The sequence below is a fragment of the Lupinus angustifolius genome, chromosome LG20, assembly GCF_001865875.1.
Source record: "Lupinus angustifolius cultivar Tanjil chromosome LG20, LupAngTanjil_v1.0, whole genome shotgun sequence".
In the NCBI taxonomy this organism is placed as follows: Eukaryota; Viridiplantae; Streptophyta; class Magnoliopsida; order Fabales; family Fabaceae; genus Lupinus; species Lupinus angustifolius.
Window position 1 is genome coordinate 15697334 of NC_032028.1, and position 15825 is coordinate 15713158.

Sequence of the window (15825 nt, forward strand, 5' to 3'; positions counted from 1 at the left end):
GGATTCATGTGGACATAATATCTTCAATGAAGATTCTGATGTAGTCAACAACATAAATGACCCACATCCCTTACCTGCTACAAGTTTTACACAACACAAGTTCCGTCGAAAGAGCTACCTCTTGGGAGCCCTTATTCTCAAATGTTGTGATAAAAATGTGCAAATATACATTAGAGAAGGAATGAGTCATAAATGTATAATTTTTCCTGCAAATTCAAGAAACTCCAAAAGTGCATGGTCATCTGATATGTAATTTGTAAGAAGAAAAACATGCATAGTCTTTTGATATGTAATGAACATGTCAGTTGTAGGTTTCAATTGAATTCTTGATTATTACAGCATGTATTTATATACTCTATCACACTTGTATTCCCCCATTTCATCCATTAATCAAAAAAAATAAAAATAGCTGACATTTGGAAAGTTGATGCCCAAAGAATTGGAAATGAAGAACGAATGGAAGCTAATAAATGAATATTGTTTATAAATCAAATTGTTCAATTATTGGACCCCAATAACTATAAACACAAGCAAGTATCCAAGGGCTGCAAGTGCAGAAGCAGATGAAGCCTTATGGATCATTCTTAGATCTATCATCTTTTCGCTGACCAGCTCGAGTAACTGTTTCATCAAAAGGAGTTTCATCATCAACCAGCCACTTATCGATGCCGAAACTTCCTGAGCCAATGTCCCAGAAGTCTGATATGCCACTTGTCACTTCAAATTCTGGAACATGGTAATTGATAGGATTACCCCATAGATCATTCCCACAGCTTGAAGCAGCACCACTAATATTGAAGTCAGGGTCCCATATGTCTTCTTGCTTGATAATGCTTTCAGTTCCAAGAGGGGGAAACTCCGGAAAGGAAACAAAATACTCCGGAAAAACTTCTTCATTTGGGCTCATGACATTTTTCCCTTTGAAAAGGTGATCTTTAAGTCCAAAGCTAGATGATCCTTCAATGATTTTTTGAGTTGGCATGATATCTTGCACTGCAGCCAACTCATCTGTTACTATATTCTGAATTTGTTGAGTCAGATTTTTGGTGTCTGCATTAATTTCTGTTGCCAAATCCTGCGAAAGGTAGTGAGGTGAGTGTTCAATGGAACCTGGAGTAACTTCTGGAGTTTCCGGAGAGATAGTTATATTTCTCCAATCAGGTTGGTACCTCACAATATGCCCTTCTTTCATAGTCTCTGATGTTCCAACTTCAGGCTGGTGCTGCTTAACAAACTTCCTTCTAACTCTTGGGGAATCTATCTCCTTTTGTTCCTTCTTAAGCGTAAGTCGAGCTAGAAAGGCCGGGTTTTGAAATAATTTGGCCAAGAAAGAAACCATTTGTTTCTGCCTTTGCTCTGCAGATTGGAGCCTCTGATTCACTTCTCCAGCATGGTGAACCGTTCTTCGCTGTTGTTGCTGCAAATCAACCACCTCTTTCATTAACATGCTCCTCTCCTTCCTCAGCCTGTTTATTTCAACCTCAACTCCAGACTTCCTTGAATCAGTACACAGCCCAAGATAGCTCCCAACCGGTTGAGATTGTTGTGATCTTCGCCTTTGGATGTTCTTCAGTAAATGCTTCTTCCCTCGCTGGAAAGCTTCATTAAAAAACTCCCATTTATCAGTGTCAATCTTGCGGAATCCCTGGATATAAACACCAAGTGACTTGAGAATGAATGGAGCAGAAATATAAAGTCCCAAAGCAAAGATGATGAGGAAAGACCGAACAAATACTAACAAAGGAGGCAAGATCATTTAGGCACACCATGATTAAGTTATTATTAGCAGATGGAATGATATGAGGAAGAACAAAAATTTTGAATCCAAAACTAGCTCAACAGAAGCATCATAAAATATTCCAAGATGGTATACAATTCAGCAAAAAATCTAAAATTCCGGCGACATACATACAAACAAACATCTCACAGAAACCCGGAGTAGTGTACCTGTGGAAGATGAAATCCCTTCTATTAGCAATAGTAATAGCTAGTTCCAGCAGTAGAACTCTCTCAATCCTAACTACAATGCAATTACAATTCATCTGAACCATATTCTTAGTGTTCAGATCCATTAGCAATAGTAATAAAGGCTTCATGCCAAGCCAAACTAACAGTACCAACTGAACCTGATAGTTCACACATGAAGATAGCAAGTGTGGATAAAATACCAAAATATACATTCAAGTTCAACCATTACAAAGTGACATACACAAATAAAATCCCTTTACATCAGCAACAATACCTCAAAAATTATTCACATTTCCACTTGATACATCTCAGATTCTTCAATTAAAATATACATAACTGATCTTTACCAAACTTAATTGAAAAAAATGAACATAAAAAAGTTACATACAGTTGATTGCAGCCATTATTGGTTAAGGCTATTCTAAGTGAAGGTTGTCTTCAAAGTGAGCATGTAAAACTTTATTTCGTAAAATGAATTGAAACCTCAATTTGAGTTGCTCACTTTAAAGACAAACTCGCTTTAGATAAGCTTTTTCTGCAGCTGCCATAGGCTATGTTATTAAAGCAATACCCACATAAGTATTAAGCTGGCGAACAAAACTTGAGAAATTGTTGTGCTTGAAATTCCGAGGCAAGACAAATCTTGAGAACTCCAAAGGGTCCCAAACAACGAAGCTCGCGCCATTAGCACCCCACGATATAATCCGATCCGAACCCGGATCATCCACGAGGTCAAAGGTTTTGGACAAAAATGAAGGAACCATGTTTCCTTTCAAACAATCAAGTGGCTCGGGCAATGATGACACTGACACTGGCATACCAATGTTCTCAAACTCTTGAGAACTCGGCTGCATTGGTGGCGTGTTCATCAAGGTTGAAAACACTTCAAAATCCATCAGAGATGAATTAAAGTGTTCAGAAAAGGCGGTCGCATCGAAAGCCGAAGCAAATTGTTCAGAACCTAACTGAGAGGTTTCACTCTCAGCTAGACCTTTGCCATTCGAATTACAAGAGTTCTTTTTGTTTGTATCCATCTTAACAGACTTTCTAATTATATCAGCAAAAAATAACAGAAATAACTGTTTTTACCGGATTCGTTTCGAGTATTAAAGAGGTGTTTGGAGCTAGAGTGGTAAAAATGTTAGAAGAAGAAGAGCTGGATAAGAAAAATAAAAGGGCAATAGAGCTATGATGATGGGTGTGAGAGAAAAAAGCCATTGGGTTATATTTATATTTAAGTGATGATTTTGAAGTGAGAAACACCGACCTATAGGTTGAGGTTGTTTCTGGGTAGTTACGTTGGTTTGTGGTGGCTAGATATTTTTTGGAACAGATAGTGTTGTGGTTCTAGTTGGCATAGATTTTATTGAGAGTCAAAGTGACCTTTTCGGTCGGGTATATGGGATTTATGGTCTAAATAAATACTTAAGGACTAAGGTAATGTCTTAGCCAATCATAAAGTGTTATAGTTTTGTTTCTGTATTGACTTTTTCAGATGTCTTGTCTTTTAATAGGATTTTATGTTACCAAACCAAAATAATGTAGTGGGTGTTTGTTTTAATGCATCTTGGTTATTAGTGGAATGTAAATATAGGAATAACATATTCTCATGAGTTTTGAAAAAAATTCTAAGAAAAGAGTTATATTTTAAAAAGTAATTATTGTTACATTTTCATTCTCACCTCCAAATGTAGGTATATTATATTTCCATTGTAATAGCACAATGTAACTACAAAAATGTTCTTCTCTAACTTTCTCTCCACCTTTCCAAAAAAAACAAAAAGAATTCTCCATAAATGCAAGATGTATATAAATAGTATGACAATAAAATAATCACGTCACCAAAATGTAAATTATAATAATAATTAATAATAATAGAAAATATGTTTTCTATGGTGTTATTTTTAACCGTAGTATATTTTTAAAAATATCAATCCAGTAACCTTAAATATTTTATATAAAAATTTGTTATAATAAAATAATGAAAAGTATTGTTTTTACTTAATTTTTTAACAAATACAATAATCAGGCCTTTATACTAACAAGATAGGTTAACTATATGAATATAATGATGCACACGCTATAATGTTCTATATCAATCGTATTTATTGACAAAGAATTAATATATAAATGATTTCGCCCACATTTTTCTTGCCCTCTATCTTCCTCTAAAATTAGACTAATCTCTATTTGATTCATTTTCCTTATAGGTCTTATAATTAACGGTCTCTTCTACAATTGTCCAAATGATTACAAAAAGAAGCTAGTTCTAAAACCTAAGACGCAATTCTATTATCTTTTCAATCAAAGTATTTTATGAATTATGACATATATTCTTCTTCATCAACCAAATAAACTTTGAAATCATTTCCATAAATTTTCAAATTTTAACCAAACATGTTGATTAAAATACGTCAGAATTGGTATCTAACAACGCACATTTAACCGCGCTTATGTGTTGAACGCTGTTAAATATAAGGCGGAAAAGAATTAACAGCGCTCATTGGAGAAAACGTTGTTAAATGTGTTATCTTTAACAACACTTATTGAAGAAAGCGATGTTAAAGATCATACTTCGTATATTTAACAGCACTTCTTCAATAAGTGCGGTTAAATGTGTTATCTTTAACGACGCTTATTTAAGCAAGCGCGATTAATGCAAGCGCGGTTAAAAGTGTTACTTTAACAGCGCTTATTGAAGAAAGCGCCACAGTTAAAGACGATACTTCATATATTTAATAACACTTCTTCAATAAGCGATGTTAAAGAACAACACTTGCTTAAACAAACGCTGTTAAATATAACACATTTAACAACACGCTTGCTTAAACAAGCGCTATTAAAGATATCGCCTTTAACATCGCTTGTTGAAGAAAGCGTGGTTAAAGATAACACCTTTAGTGAGTGAGAATTTTTTCAAATTCAAAAACAAAACCTCACATACAATAATACACATATCAATGAGTTTATTATTTCTCTTACTTTTCTTCTTCTCCATGACATTTTTTCTGTATTTGTTTTTAGTTTCTCTCTTCAAACAAGTTATCGGTTTTTGGTTTTTCTCTTCACGCATAAAGTAAATTGTTACCTTAATTTAGCTCATTTATTTATTTTTGATGGTGTTTGCATTTACACCATGAATAACAAGTCTTTATTTGTTGTGAAGTTATGCAGTTATGATGTTCTACGATTTTGGCTATGGTTCACTGGTTTAGAACACAAGGTTTGAGTGTAATGGTAAATATTTTTTATCAATTGCTGCTAATTTTGTATTTTTTTCATAACTTTTGCAATTTGTTTAGAGATGACATTTTTTATTTGTATTTGCAGCTTGCATTGATCATTGAGGAGGAACACATGAACACTTTGTAAGGACTTGCACATTGGAGGAGAAAAAATGAACTAATTTGCGTAAGATCTCATTACTAATATGTTATTTTATAGTATTGAAATATGTTAAGGTTGAATATAGGTGCAGTCGTTAGTGATTTAACAAATCTATTATAAATGTGGTGGAGTTGGACATGCTTATCATGTGTTTGATAGAATGTTTGAGAGAAATATTGTCTTATTTAGAAAGTAGACATTTAACAGCGTTTACTTCGCTTCAGTGAGCGCTATTAAATGTCTACTTTCTACCCCGCTTCAACAAAAAACGCTGTTGAATATAACATTATGTACCATTACACTCACATAGAAAGTGCATCAAAAATATTGTTAAATGACAATCTTAAACGTTATTTTGCTATTTTGGCATAGTAATAACATTACTGAGAATGTGTTCTCAAGAATGTAATTCTATTCATGCAAACAAACATTGTCCCATGGGTTTCTATGTTATCAAATATCAGTCTTTTTTATATAACAAAGACTATCCTCAATATAAGGATAACACATTAATCTCTTTTAATATATGTAACTATTTTTTCAACATTTTAATCTTTTAACACTTATTAGTTTATCGGCACATGTTCAGCCTTTTGTTTTTTATTTCGAAAAACAAGTTTTTATGCGATAATTAAATATCGTGAGTTATTCACAGTTTTAATTGTCTATATACACTCGTGTTGATAGTCCATCTCTTTTCAAAGGTTGATGTCTAGTGTTATGTATATATATTAACAAGAATTAAATAATGTAATTGATTTGATATATTTTAACTAAAATATGTTTATTTAATCCTTATATATTTCTTATAATAGAAAGAAAAAGAAATAGGAGATGAAAAAAAGAATGTAATTAATAAGAATATAACTAGAAAAGAATATATACATATAATGAAATCTTAATTTTTTTAAAATAAATGAACTTTGAAGCAAAATTAAGAGAGAGAAAGAAATATGATACGAAAAAAGATTTTATTACATTCTTTAAGGCTGTGAAAACTGAAAAAACGATGAAAATGGAAAACGGGCGAGACAACTTGTAAATAAGGTTAAGGTAGGTAACCTAAATTATAAGATGTTGGTGATATGTGTGTATAGATAATTAGGAGTGTCATCCTTAAATGTGTCATATCTTACAATAATAAATATATCATTCCCCTAAGAAAATTGATTTTTAGTCCAAATTGACTGTCCAGGACTGTGGAATAAAAATAAAAACCAAAGGTTTTAATCTTAGTATTTTTTACACCAAGGTTTTAATGATGAATGATGTTTCACTAGAACCTCAGAAAGACTAAAAGTTCAATGGTTCGATTGTTAGAAGTGATATTTGTTAGGAAAAATAGTCATACACTCCAAAAAAGATTAGTTTCTTATACAATAAGGTAAGAGAATACCATAAATAATATCCAAAAAAAAAAAAGTAATATATCATCAACTCACCATTATTGATACCCTTTTAAAAGTCTTTTGATAAATTATTATGAAATGGGAGTGAAAAATGATGTTAACAAAACTAATATTAAAAATATAGTTACTTGAATAGAAAATTGATAATTTTATTGATATATATTAGGGGTGGATAAGACCTTATTTGTTTATTGAATTTTTCCATTTTTAATTAGACTTACATATAGTGAAATTCTACCGGGTTTCTGAGTTTGGGTTAAAAGACTAATGTCCGTTAATATTTAGAGTTAGTTAAGGAATAAGCTTTACCTAATCCAACTTGTTCATGCTTACCTTGATTTATATTTCTAAGTATTTTATTCAACGATGTAAAAAGTTTTTAGCCTAAAGCAATATAGTGTAATTGGTTACATCAACCTATCTACTAATATAATTTCATATTTAAAAAATAAATTGTTTTCGTTAGTAACTTAGGAATAACTTGTTGTCACAATGGGTTTACCATTTCATATATCAATTTTTACCATATATCATGTATTCAAGTGATTTTTAAAATATCTACATATATATTATTTTATGTCAAATTATATATTCATAATATTGAGAATATTTTATCTAAATAAATGAAGTTTGAGGTTAGGTAAGCTTTTAAGTCTATAGCCGATTCAGTTTCAAAAATTAACACGATCAATACTTAGGGTTAGATAATAAGAAACAAAATATTTACGACCAAATGTTTTATTTCTTATCCAACTCTAACTATTTATCGGGTTAATTTTTGAAACCAGACATCTGACTAGTTTGAGCCTCTCATCTAATTAGTTTTACATTAAAATTGGATTGACTCGGTAGGTTTAAAACTAAAATTAGTGACTCAGATGGTTGGAACGGTTGGACTGACAAAGTCAATCAAAAAGTATTTTTTTTAAAAACAACCAAAACGAATAAATGATATCGTTTTGAGATGAAAAATCAAATGTTTTTAAATTATTTGTAGCTATGTTTGTCATTTGTTAACTTGTAAACTTTCATTATTTAATTAAATTTTAGACTAATCGTCTGCATATGTTGCAATTAAAGGGGACATTTCCAACTTATAGGTGACATTTTATAATAATGAAAGCTTCTTTGTTGATTGTTTAATTTGATATTGTAATGTTTAAAATTTTGAATATAAAATTATTAAATAATGTTAGTTAATATTATAATTTTTTTTAGAACTTTTAATGTAAACTGAGTCAATCATTTCAACCGTTGACCCAATAACTCATCAATTTAGTGTAATAACCGAGTATATATATATATATATATATATATATATATATATATATGATAATGCATAATTGGTTAATACTTATTAACTTAATAGTATAAAAACACCATACATATATATATATATATGTGTGTGTGATAATGCATAATTGGTTAATACTTATTAAGTTAATAGTATAAAATCTTTCACAATAATAATGGGTGCATTAAGTAAATCTGAGCTCTTTTACATTTTTTGGTATGAAAAGATTAAAGCTTAACGTACAAATCGCGTGTTTAATTTGTTAAAGATGTATAGGATATTTCAAGTGTTTTTTTAATCTTGCCCAAATTAAAGTAATAACTTTGTTAAAGAATTCAATTAGGGTAAGCATGGGACGGGTTAAGCATGTTCATCACCCATCCCTAAATGTTGATAAGGTCAAATTTTGAACCCGAACCCGTCCTAATTAGGATGAGACGCGTGAAAGACGAGTCTAAAATAAGACGGGTCAAGATAGGGACGAGTCCGGGTTGAAAAATGACAAAATGATAAATGTAGATTTTTTTTTCAAATATTTAATCATGCACAATCAAAGTTATCACAATCTGTATATAAACTCAACTAAAACTTGCATCCCACATATATCAGTATATAAGTTATAAACCATAAATTGTATTTTTCAAACTAAAAACTATCACAATCACGTGACTGAAAATTATAGTAGACGTTAAAATTTTTAGAACAATTTAAACTGTCAAGTGAAAAATGAATACAATAACCCGCTATTAACATAAGCTGAAGCGTTAACATAAACTGAAGTGTTCTTGTAAATGATAAAAAACACATAAGAACTGAAGTGACAACAACATGCTAATACTCAAAAGTTCACACAAAAATGAATACAATAACCCGCTATTAACTGAAAAATGAAACTTAAATTGAAGTTCACACAAAGTACACAAAAGCTAACAATTAAATGGTTTTCTATCAATCAAGATTCATGGTAGCATGCTAAGGAAAAAGGGTAAGAAATAAAGATCATATGATAAGTGGTGTGAATATGTTGTCTGAACTTGTAGGTATTTAAGTTATAAGGGCTGAACATAATGGTTATTGTAGGTACTTCTTCAACTATTCTTGATATATAATTATAAGGGCGGGCCGGGTGACCTGGACATAGACCCGAACCCGTCGTTTTTTGACGACGAGTCTATCTCTTTTAGTCGGGTCTGTCATTTTTTATTTATTTGGACGGGTCAGACTCGTCCCTATGTCATCATGTTGAGACGAGTCTACGGGTCGGGCCGAGTCTTGCTCACCCCTAAATTCAACCACAAAAAAGATTTGTTATAATTTTAAGGAAAAATGCAATTTCACTCCTTAGATATATTATGAGTTTAATATATATGTATTGTTAGTGTATTTTTTTTTATAGAATTATATTTGTTGAAGTTTTGGTATGAGACATGAAAGAGACTTCTTGATAATCAAGAAGTATGAAAGAATGCATGAATAAGAAATGAAAACATGAAGAAATAAAGAGAATAAGAATCAAAGTTTTCACTCGATAGAACTACATTTTTCATTATTGAATTGATTACAAAGATCAGGGGAATATCTCTTTATATACAACGACTACTAAAACAGAAACGGTTAACTAGATAATCGATTAACTCTATTGATTAATCGATTATCGCACATAAAGTTCACCTTAACAAACTGAAACAACAAATTACTTAATAAATTAACTATGGTGTTAATCAATTAACTCTTATGGAATCTTAGCTATTCTAACATCGCACACAAGTTGAAATATATCAAGCATTCCAAACTTGAAATAATTGTGTTGAACACTATATATACTCTAATACCTCATCTTACTGGTGAGCAAATTTTCATCTCTTAGTCTTGAAATTAATATGTGAAACAATATTGATGCTTAACCACCATAGTAGAAACAACTTCATCCAAAACTTAATCATCTATCTTGACATAATTTTAACTAACCAAACCAACTATAATGAATGAAAGAGAGACAAAATGGAATTTAATCTTAATCCTAATATGTTGATTCGATGAAGAACACACTTTAATAATGTTGTATGTTTAATGAGAGATAGAGGTAAAGAAAATATAATATTAAAGAAAACAGATAATCGGGGGTTATTGATTTCTTGAAGCAAATTCAGAAGCTGTTCTGATTGTATCACTAGAAATTCTGGTGCGGCTAGTCCAATGGACTACAAGGGTAGTCATGTTTCCTATGATATATGATGTTAATCCCAAGCTGAAGAGCATGGAAGCAATATCAAACACCATCTCCTTGGTGTTCTCAGCATGTAAATCTCCTTAGCCAGTGGTAGTAAGTGTAGCAATGCACCTATCCTTGTTCTTTTAGGGTCAGTGAACCTATCTGTTATTAGATAGTTGAAGCATCCTACACAGTGTACTGCAAAAAGTGTTACAACAATGAGATTTGAACACCTAGTCTAAAAGTAATTGAAATGAATATCCTTCTCTAGTCTTGCAAATAGAGAACTGACTAGTCTGAGACGCCACAACCGAATAATGTCTAGGACTTTGAATCCAAGACTACTGCTATGGTTATTGAAGATGAGGCTAAAGAATTGAAAGGTGACGTTGAGTAGGCATAAAACACAGACCATATAGACAAGTACCTGATTTGGAATGGCAAATATGTGCCATGTTCTGCTCCTATGATGCTTCTTAGTACGAATCTTGGCAGCTTCCAAGAAAGCATAACTTTCATTATGAGAAAGAAGTAAATGTGCGCCTCACTGCACCCATTCTTTGCTGCCATATGCATTGGAGTTTCTCCATACATATTCTTAGCACTAGACTCTATGTGGTCCTTCCCAACCAAAAAGGAGTTAAACTATTTCAGCCCTATTGTAACCAGGGGCGGAGCATGGAACAGACAGGCGGGGCAGCTGCCCCTGGAATTTTTTTTTTTTTTTTTTCTTAAAATATTTTTTTTACTTTTTACTCTACTGAAACATATTTGTTGTCCTACAGAATGTGTCATTTCATGTATCACTTAATACGTTTGGCCAAAAAAATATTTCATTATTAAACTTTCAAATTATAAAGTGGGACACATAGAAATACAAACTTTTTGGAGCAGATGTACTCTTTTTACCTCTACCAAAATGACGTCTTTATCGAGATACTAGTGAAAGCTCATATATTTCTTTAATTTGTGGCTAGATAAGTAAATATAGTGCAATTTTTGTGTAGTCATTTTAAAAATTATATATAATGAATCAAGTTCCCTTGCATGTTTAGATGTTGATGACTGCTCATAATAATATAACTTCATAATGATTTTACACTTGATAAAATAAATTATGTATGCATTGATAATATATATATTTTTGTCCAAAATTTCTATCGTGTGACTTTCAATGAGCAATAAGATTAGGTTAATATGTTAATGGCAATATTTTATTTTTGGTATCGTTAGCCATTTAAATTTGAAATTTTTTCTATTTATTTAATTAATTGTAATTAAATACTGTTGTCCCCTCTAAAAATTTGTTCAAGATCTGCCAGTAATTGTAACCATCTGTAACATAAAGCATCATCAATCACCACCATCTCTTGTGTAAAAGGGGTTCACCAAGATGATTCTTTATTGAATTTTGGGAGGATAGAAGGAAGCAATCAAATGACATAATTATGCTCCGATACCATGTTAAAGTTTTGGTATGAGCCATGAAAGAGACTTCTTGATGAATCAATAAGTGTGAAAGAATCCATGAATGAGAAATGAAAACTTGAAGAAAGAAATAGAATGAGAATCAAAGCTTTCACTCAATAGAACTACATTTCTCATTATTGAATTGATTACAAAGATTATGGTAATACCCATTTATATACAAAAACTACTAAAACAAAAAACAAAAAGTGTTAACCAGATAATCGATTAACTCTATTGATTAATCGATTATTATACAAAAAGTTCATCTTAACAAATTGAAACAACTAATCAGTTAATCGATTAACTATAGTGTTAATCGATTAACTCTTACAAAATCTCAGCTATTCTAACAATACTATCATTCACCACTCATTTACATTATTTTAATTTAAGAGTCAATAATAGTTAACATATAAATGACACAATATAAAAAACTCTTGTAAGTTCACATATATTAAACACTACTATAATTTTCATCCAATTCCAAAAATGTGAACTTTTAATAAAGAACTACGATAAGTTTTTGTTCCGCTCATCTTGATTCCTAATCAAAATAAAATTACTATAATATAATTTTGGTTCAGGAAGTTATGCATTATTTACACAAGACTAAGGTTAAAAAGGGTGTAATGACTTTTAATGTGAATTTGGAAAAGGCATATGATAGAGTCAACTGTGATTTCCTCCAACATACACTTATTCAGTTTGGCCTTCCCATTATAATTGTCGACCTTATTATGTGGTGTGCTCGCTTTGGTGAAGTGTCTCTTTTATGGAATGGTTCGAGGCTTGAAGGATTTAAACCTAGGAGAGGCCTTCATCAAGGAGATCCTATGTCTCCTTATCTATTTGTTCTCTACATGGAGAGATTGGCCTTGTACATTAATCAAAAAGTCAATATGGGCGAGTAATTTCCAATCCAGCTTTCTAGAGGTGGGCCACCTATTTAACATCTTTTGTTTGCAGATGATGTTCTCCTTTTCTGCAAGGCAACCAACTCTCAAGTCATGATTGTTTCTTCTACTTTAAGGGATTTATGCAACGCTTCAGGTTTGAAGGTTAATGAAGCAAAGTCTAGGTTTGTTTGCTTGAAGGTTGTGACTAGCAGGATGAAAAATAGTTTTATGAGCCTTAATTCTATGCGTGTGGTTAGTAATTTTAGCAATTACCTAGGAATTCTCTTGTTCATGGAAGGGTCAATAAAGCTACTTTTAATCCTATTATGGAGAATATTCAAAGGCGTATGGCTACTTGCAAGGTGAATCTCCTAAACAAAGCTGGTCGTTTATGTCTTACTAAATCCGTCATTTCTTCTATTCCAATATACACTATGCAGCTTATGTGGTTACGCCAAAGTGTTTGTAATGATATTGATAGGATGACAAGGAATTTTGTATGGGGTGATGATGTCAACAAACAAAGTCTTAATTTGGTAAGTTGAGATGTTATCACAAGAAATAAGCGTGAGGGTGGCATTAGGATAATGGACTCTAGACATGCTAATATTTCTCTGCTATGTAAGCTAAGTTGGGACATGGTCAATAACAATGAAAAGTTGTGGTGTAGAGTCTTGAAGGAAAAATATCTTGGTGATAATTCTATATTGTTTGCTCCTCATAAGGCTATATCGTCCTACACTTGGAGAAGTATAGTGAAGTCTACTCATAATCTAAAGAATGGTTTCACTTTGCATCTAGGAAATGAGAATAAGTCCTTTTGGTATGACAACTGGATAGGGTTAGGTAAGTTATGCAATTATGTCAACTTTGTCAAGATCTCTAATACTCAACTTCGGGTGAAGGATCTTGGGCATAAAGGCTCTTGGGATTTCAACATTCTTTACACTATGGTTCCTTTTGAAGTTAAGGATTTCATGTACAATACATCTTCTCCAAGTTCTAACTATGAATAGGAGGGGTGGACGTGGGATGGACATGCAACCGAGGTTTATACTGCTAAATGTGGTTATTGGTGGCTTAACTACAATGGTGAGGTTGATGATACAATGTTAGTTGTGTGGAAGTGGGTGTGGCGTCTTAAAGTTCCAGATAAAGTAAAAAATTTGTATTACCTTCAAATGCACTTCGTTTTAAAAAGTCTATGACTACTAACCCATTTTGTATGAGATGTAATGCAGGTGTTGAGGATCTTATGCATATTTACATGGATTGTAGGGAGTCTACAATGCTTTGGAGGACAGTCAGTTGGACTAACAATGCTTTCTAGGTAACTCAATCATTTCGGATTTGGTTGATGGAAAACTATAAGCATCGAAGAGGAGTGCTCTTTTTGACTTGTATTTGGTGGGCTTGGAGGTGGAGAAACAACTTCATTATGGGCAAAAATAATTGAGATATTAATTTTTGTTGTATGCAATATTCATCAAGACCACTTTGAGTGGCGCAGTATAGAGCAAGATGCCACCTTGAAGGATGACTTTTCTCTTGTTCATTGGTGTTGCCCCGACGCTGGACAGGTCAAGCTCAACATTGATGATAGTTGTGTCAGAGGGTCGAGTATAATGGGAGGAGGTGGTGTTATTCATGATCACGAGGTTCAATGGTTATTAGGTTTTTCAGCCAATTTTAAAGTTGGATCACCTATTTTAGATGAGCTTTTGGCTATGGAGCAGAGTTTGAAGCTAGTGTAGAACTTGAGTTTTAAAAAAGTCCTTATGGAGAGTGATTGTCTTGAGTAGTGCAGATTATTATAGAAGGAGTCAGAATCTATATTAATCAGATTATTTTAGCGGTCACGAATGTTTGTACTTGGATATCTCGTGATTGGGTTATTGAAGTCAAGTTTGTTATCTGTGAGGTCAACAAGATAGCTGATTTTATGACAAAGTTTGGCTCACATTTGCTAACAACTATTGATATATGGACAACTATTGTCAATCCTATCTAGACAAGGACATCACTCCTATGTAGTAGCTTTATCTTGTTTCTTTTCTTTTGTTTCCAATGTACCAGCAAAATTTTTATACAAATCTTGAAAGTATTCTAGGAGAAAAATAATGATCAATAAATCCCTGAAGAATTTTTGAAGTCAAGTTTGTTATCTGTGAGGTCAACAAGATAGCTAATTTTATGACAAAGTTTGGCTCACATTTGCTAACAACTATTGATATATGGACAACTATTGTCAATCCTATCTAGACAAGGACATCACTCCTATGTAGTAGCTTTATCTTGTTTCTTTTCTTTTGTTTCCAATGTACCAGCAAAAATTTTATACAAATCTTGAAAGTATTCTAGGAGAAAAATAATGATCAATAAATCCCTGAAGAATTTTAGCATGTAAGAATTTGCTCCCTCAAAATTTGGAGTTAATTGGGGAAGAAAATTTTAACCAAGTTTAGGACTACTTGGTACTTTTGTTTTTTTTAATGTATAGGTTGCATATATTAACAACGCAGTTCATGAGGAATTCGATTCCACCCACATGCATGTGGATCAATTAATGACTATATTATGCAAGGATTATAATACAAGATACAATTACTAAACTTTAACAACCCATTAAACACCAAAATATCATGTAAGAATTAAGGAAGAATTCAATTAGATGATGTCCTTATTACTTTATCATTATCACCATAATATATAAAGTGGCCTTAATAATCCAAAGTATCCCCTAGAGTAGTCACTACTATCCATTGATATTAAAATCGGACTGGCCAGTTTGACCAGAAATCAGCGAACTGGACCCCTACCCGGTACGACATAGTACTTAGACTGGATAAGCAACAAAACCGATCAAAATCGGTCAAATCGGACAATTTTTTGCCAAACCAGGAAACCAATCGAGTTGTTACTAAACCGGGTTTCTTCCTCAAAAATATCATTTATTCTTCCTCAAAAATATCATTTATTCTTCAGGCTTTCTTCTTCTTCCTTCTTCCTCTCACGGATCCATCCTTCATCATGTTTCTAGACGCATCTCCATCTTCTCATAGATTCGTCCACCATTGTTAATAGCAAAGTTAACAATAAAAGAAGTATTTTTGGAGATAAATAGTTAAAAAAAGGATTGGAAAAGGAGAAGATAGAAATAATAGAATGAGTACTTTTGGAGACAGAGTT

At 32.1% G+C, this 15825-nt stretch overlaps 1 protein-coding gene across 1 annotated transcript; it reads right to left on the reverse strand.

Moving 5' to 3' along the window:
• LOC109335013 (heat stress transcription factor A-3-like) lies at nucleotides 460-3319 on the reverse strand. Its single transcript, XM_019571044.1, has 2 exons — nucleotides 2544-3319; nucleotides 460-1645 (listed from the first exon to the last, which is right to left on the reverse strand). Exons 1-2 carry the CDS (start codon nucleotides 3000-3002, stop codon nucleotides 572-574), a joined length of 1533 nt encoding a protein of 510 aa, XP_019426589.1. The 5' UTR covers nucleotides 3003-3319; the 3' UTR covers nucleotides 460-571.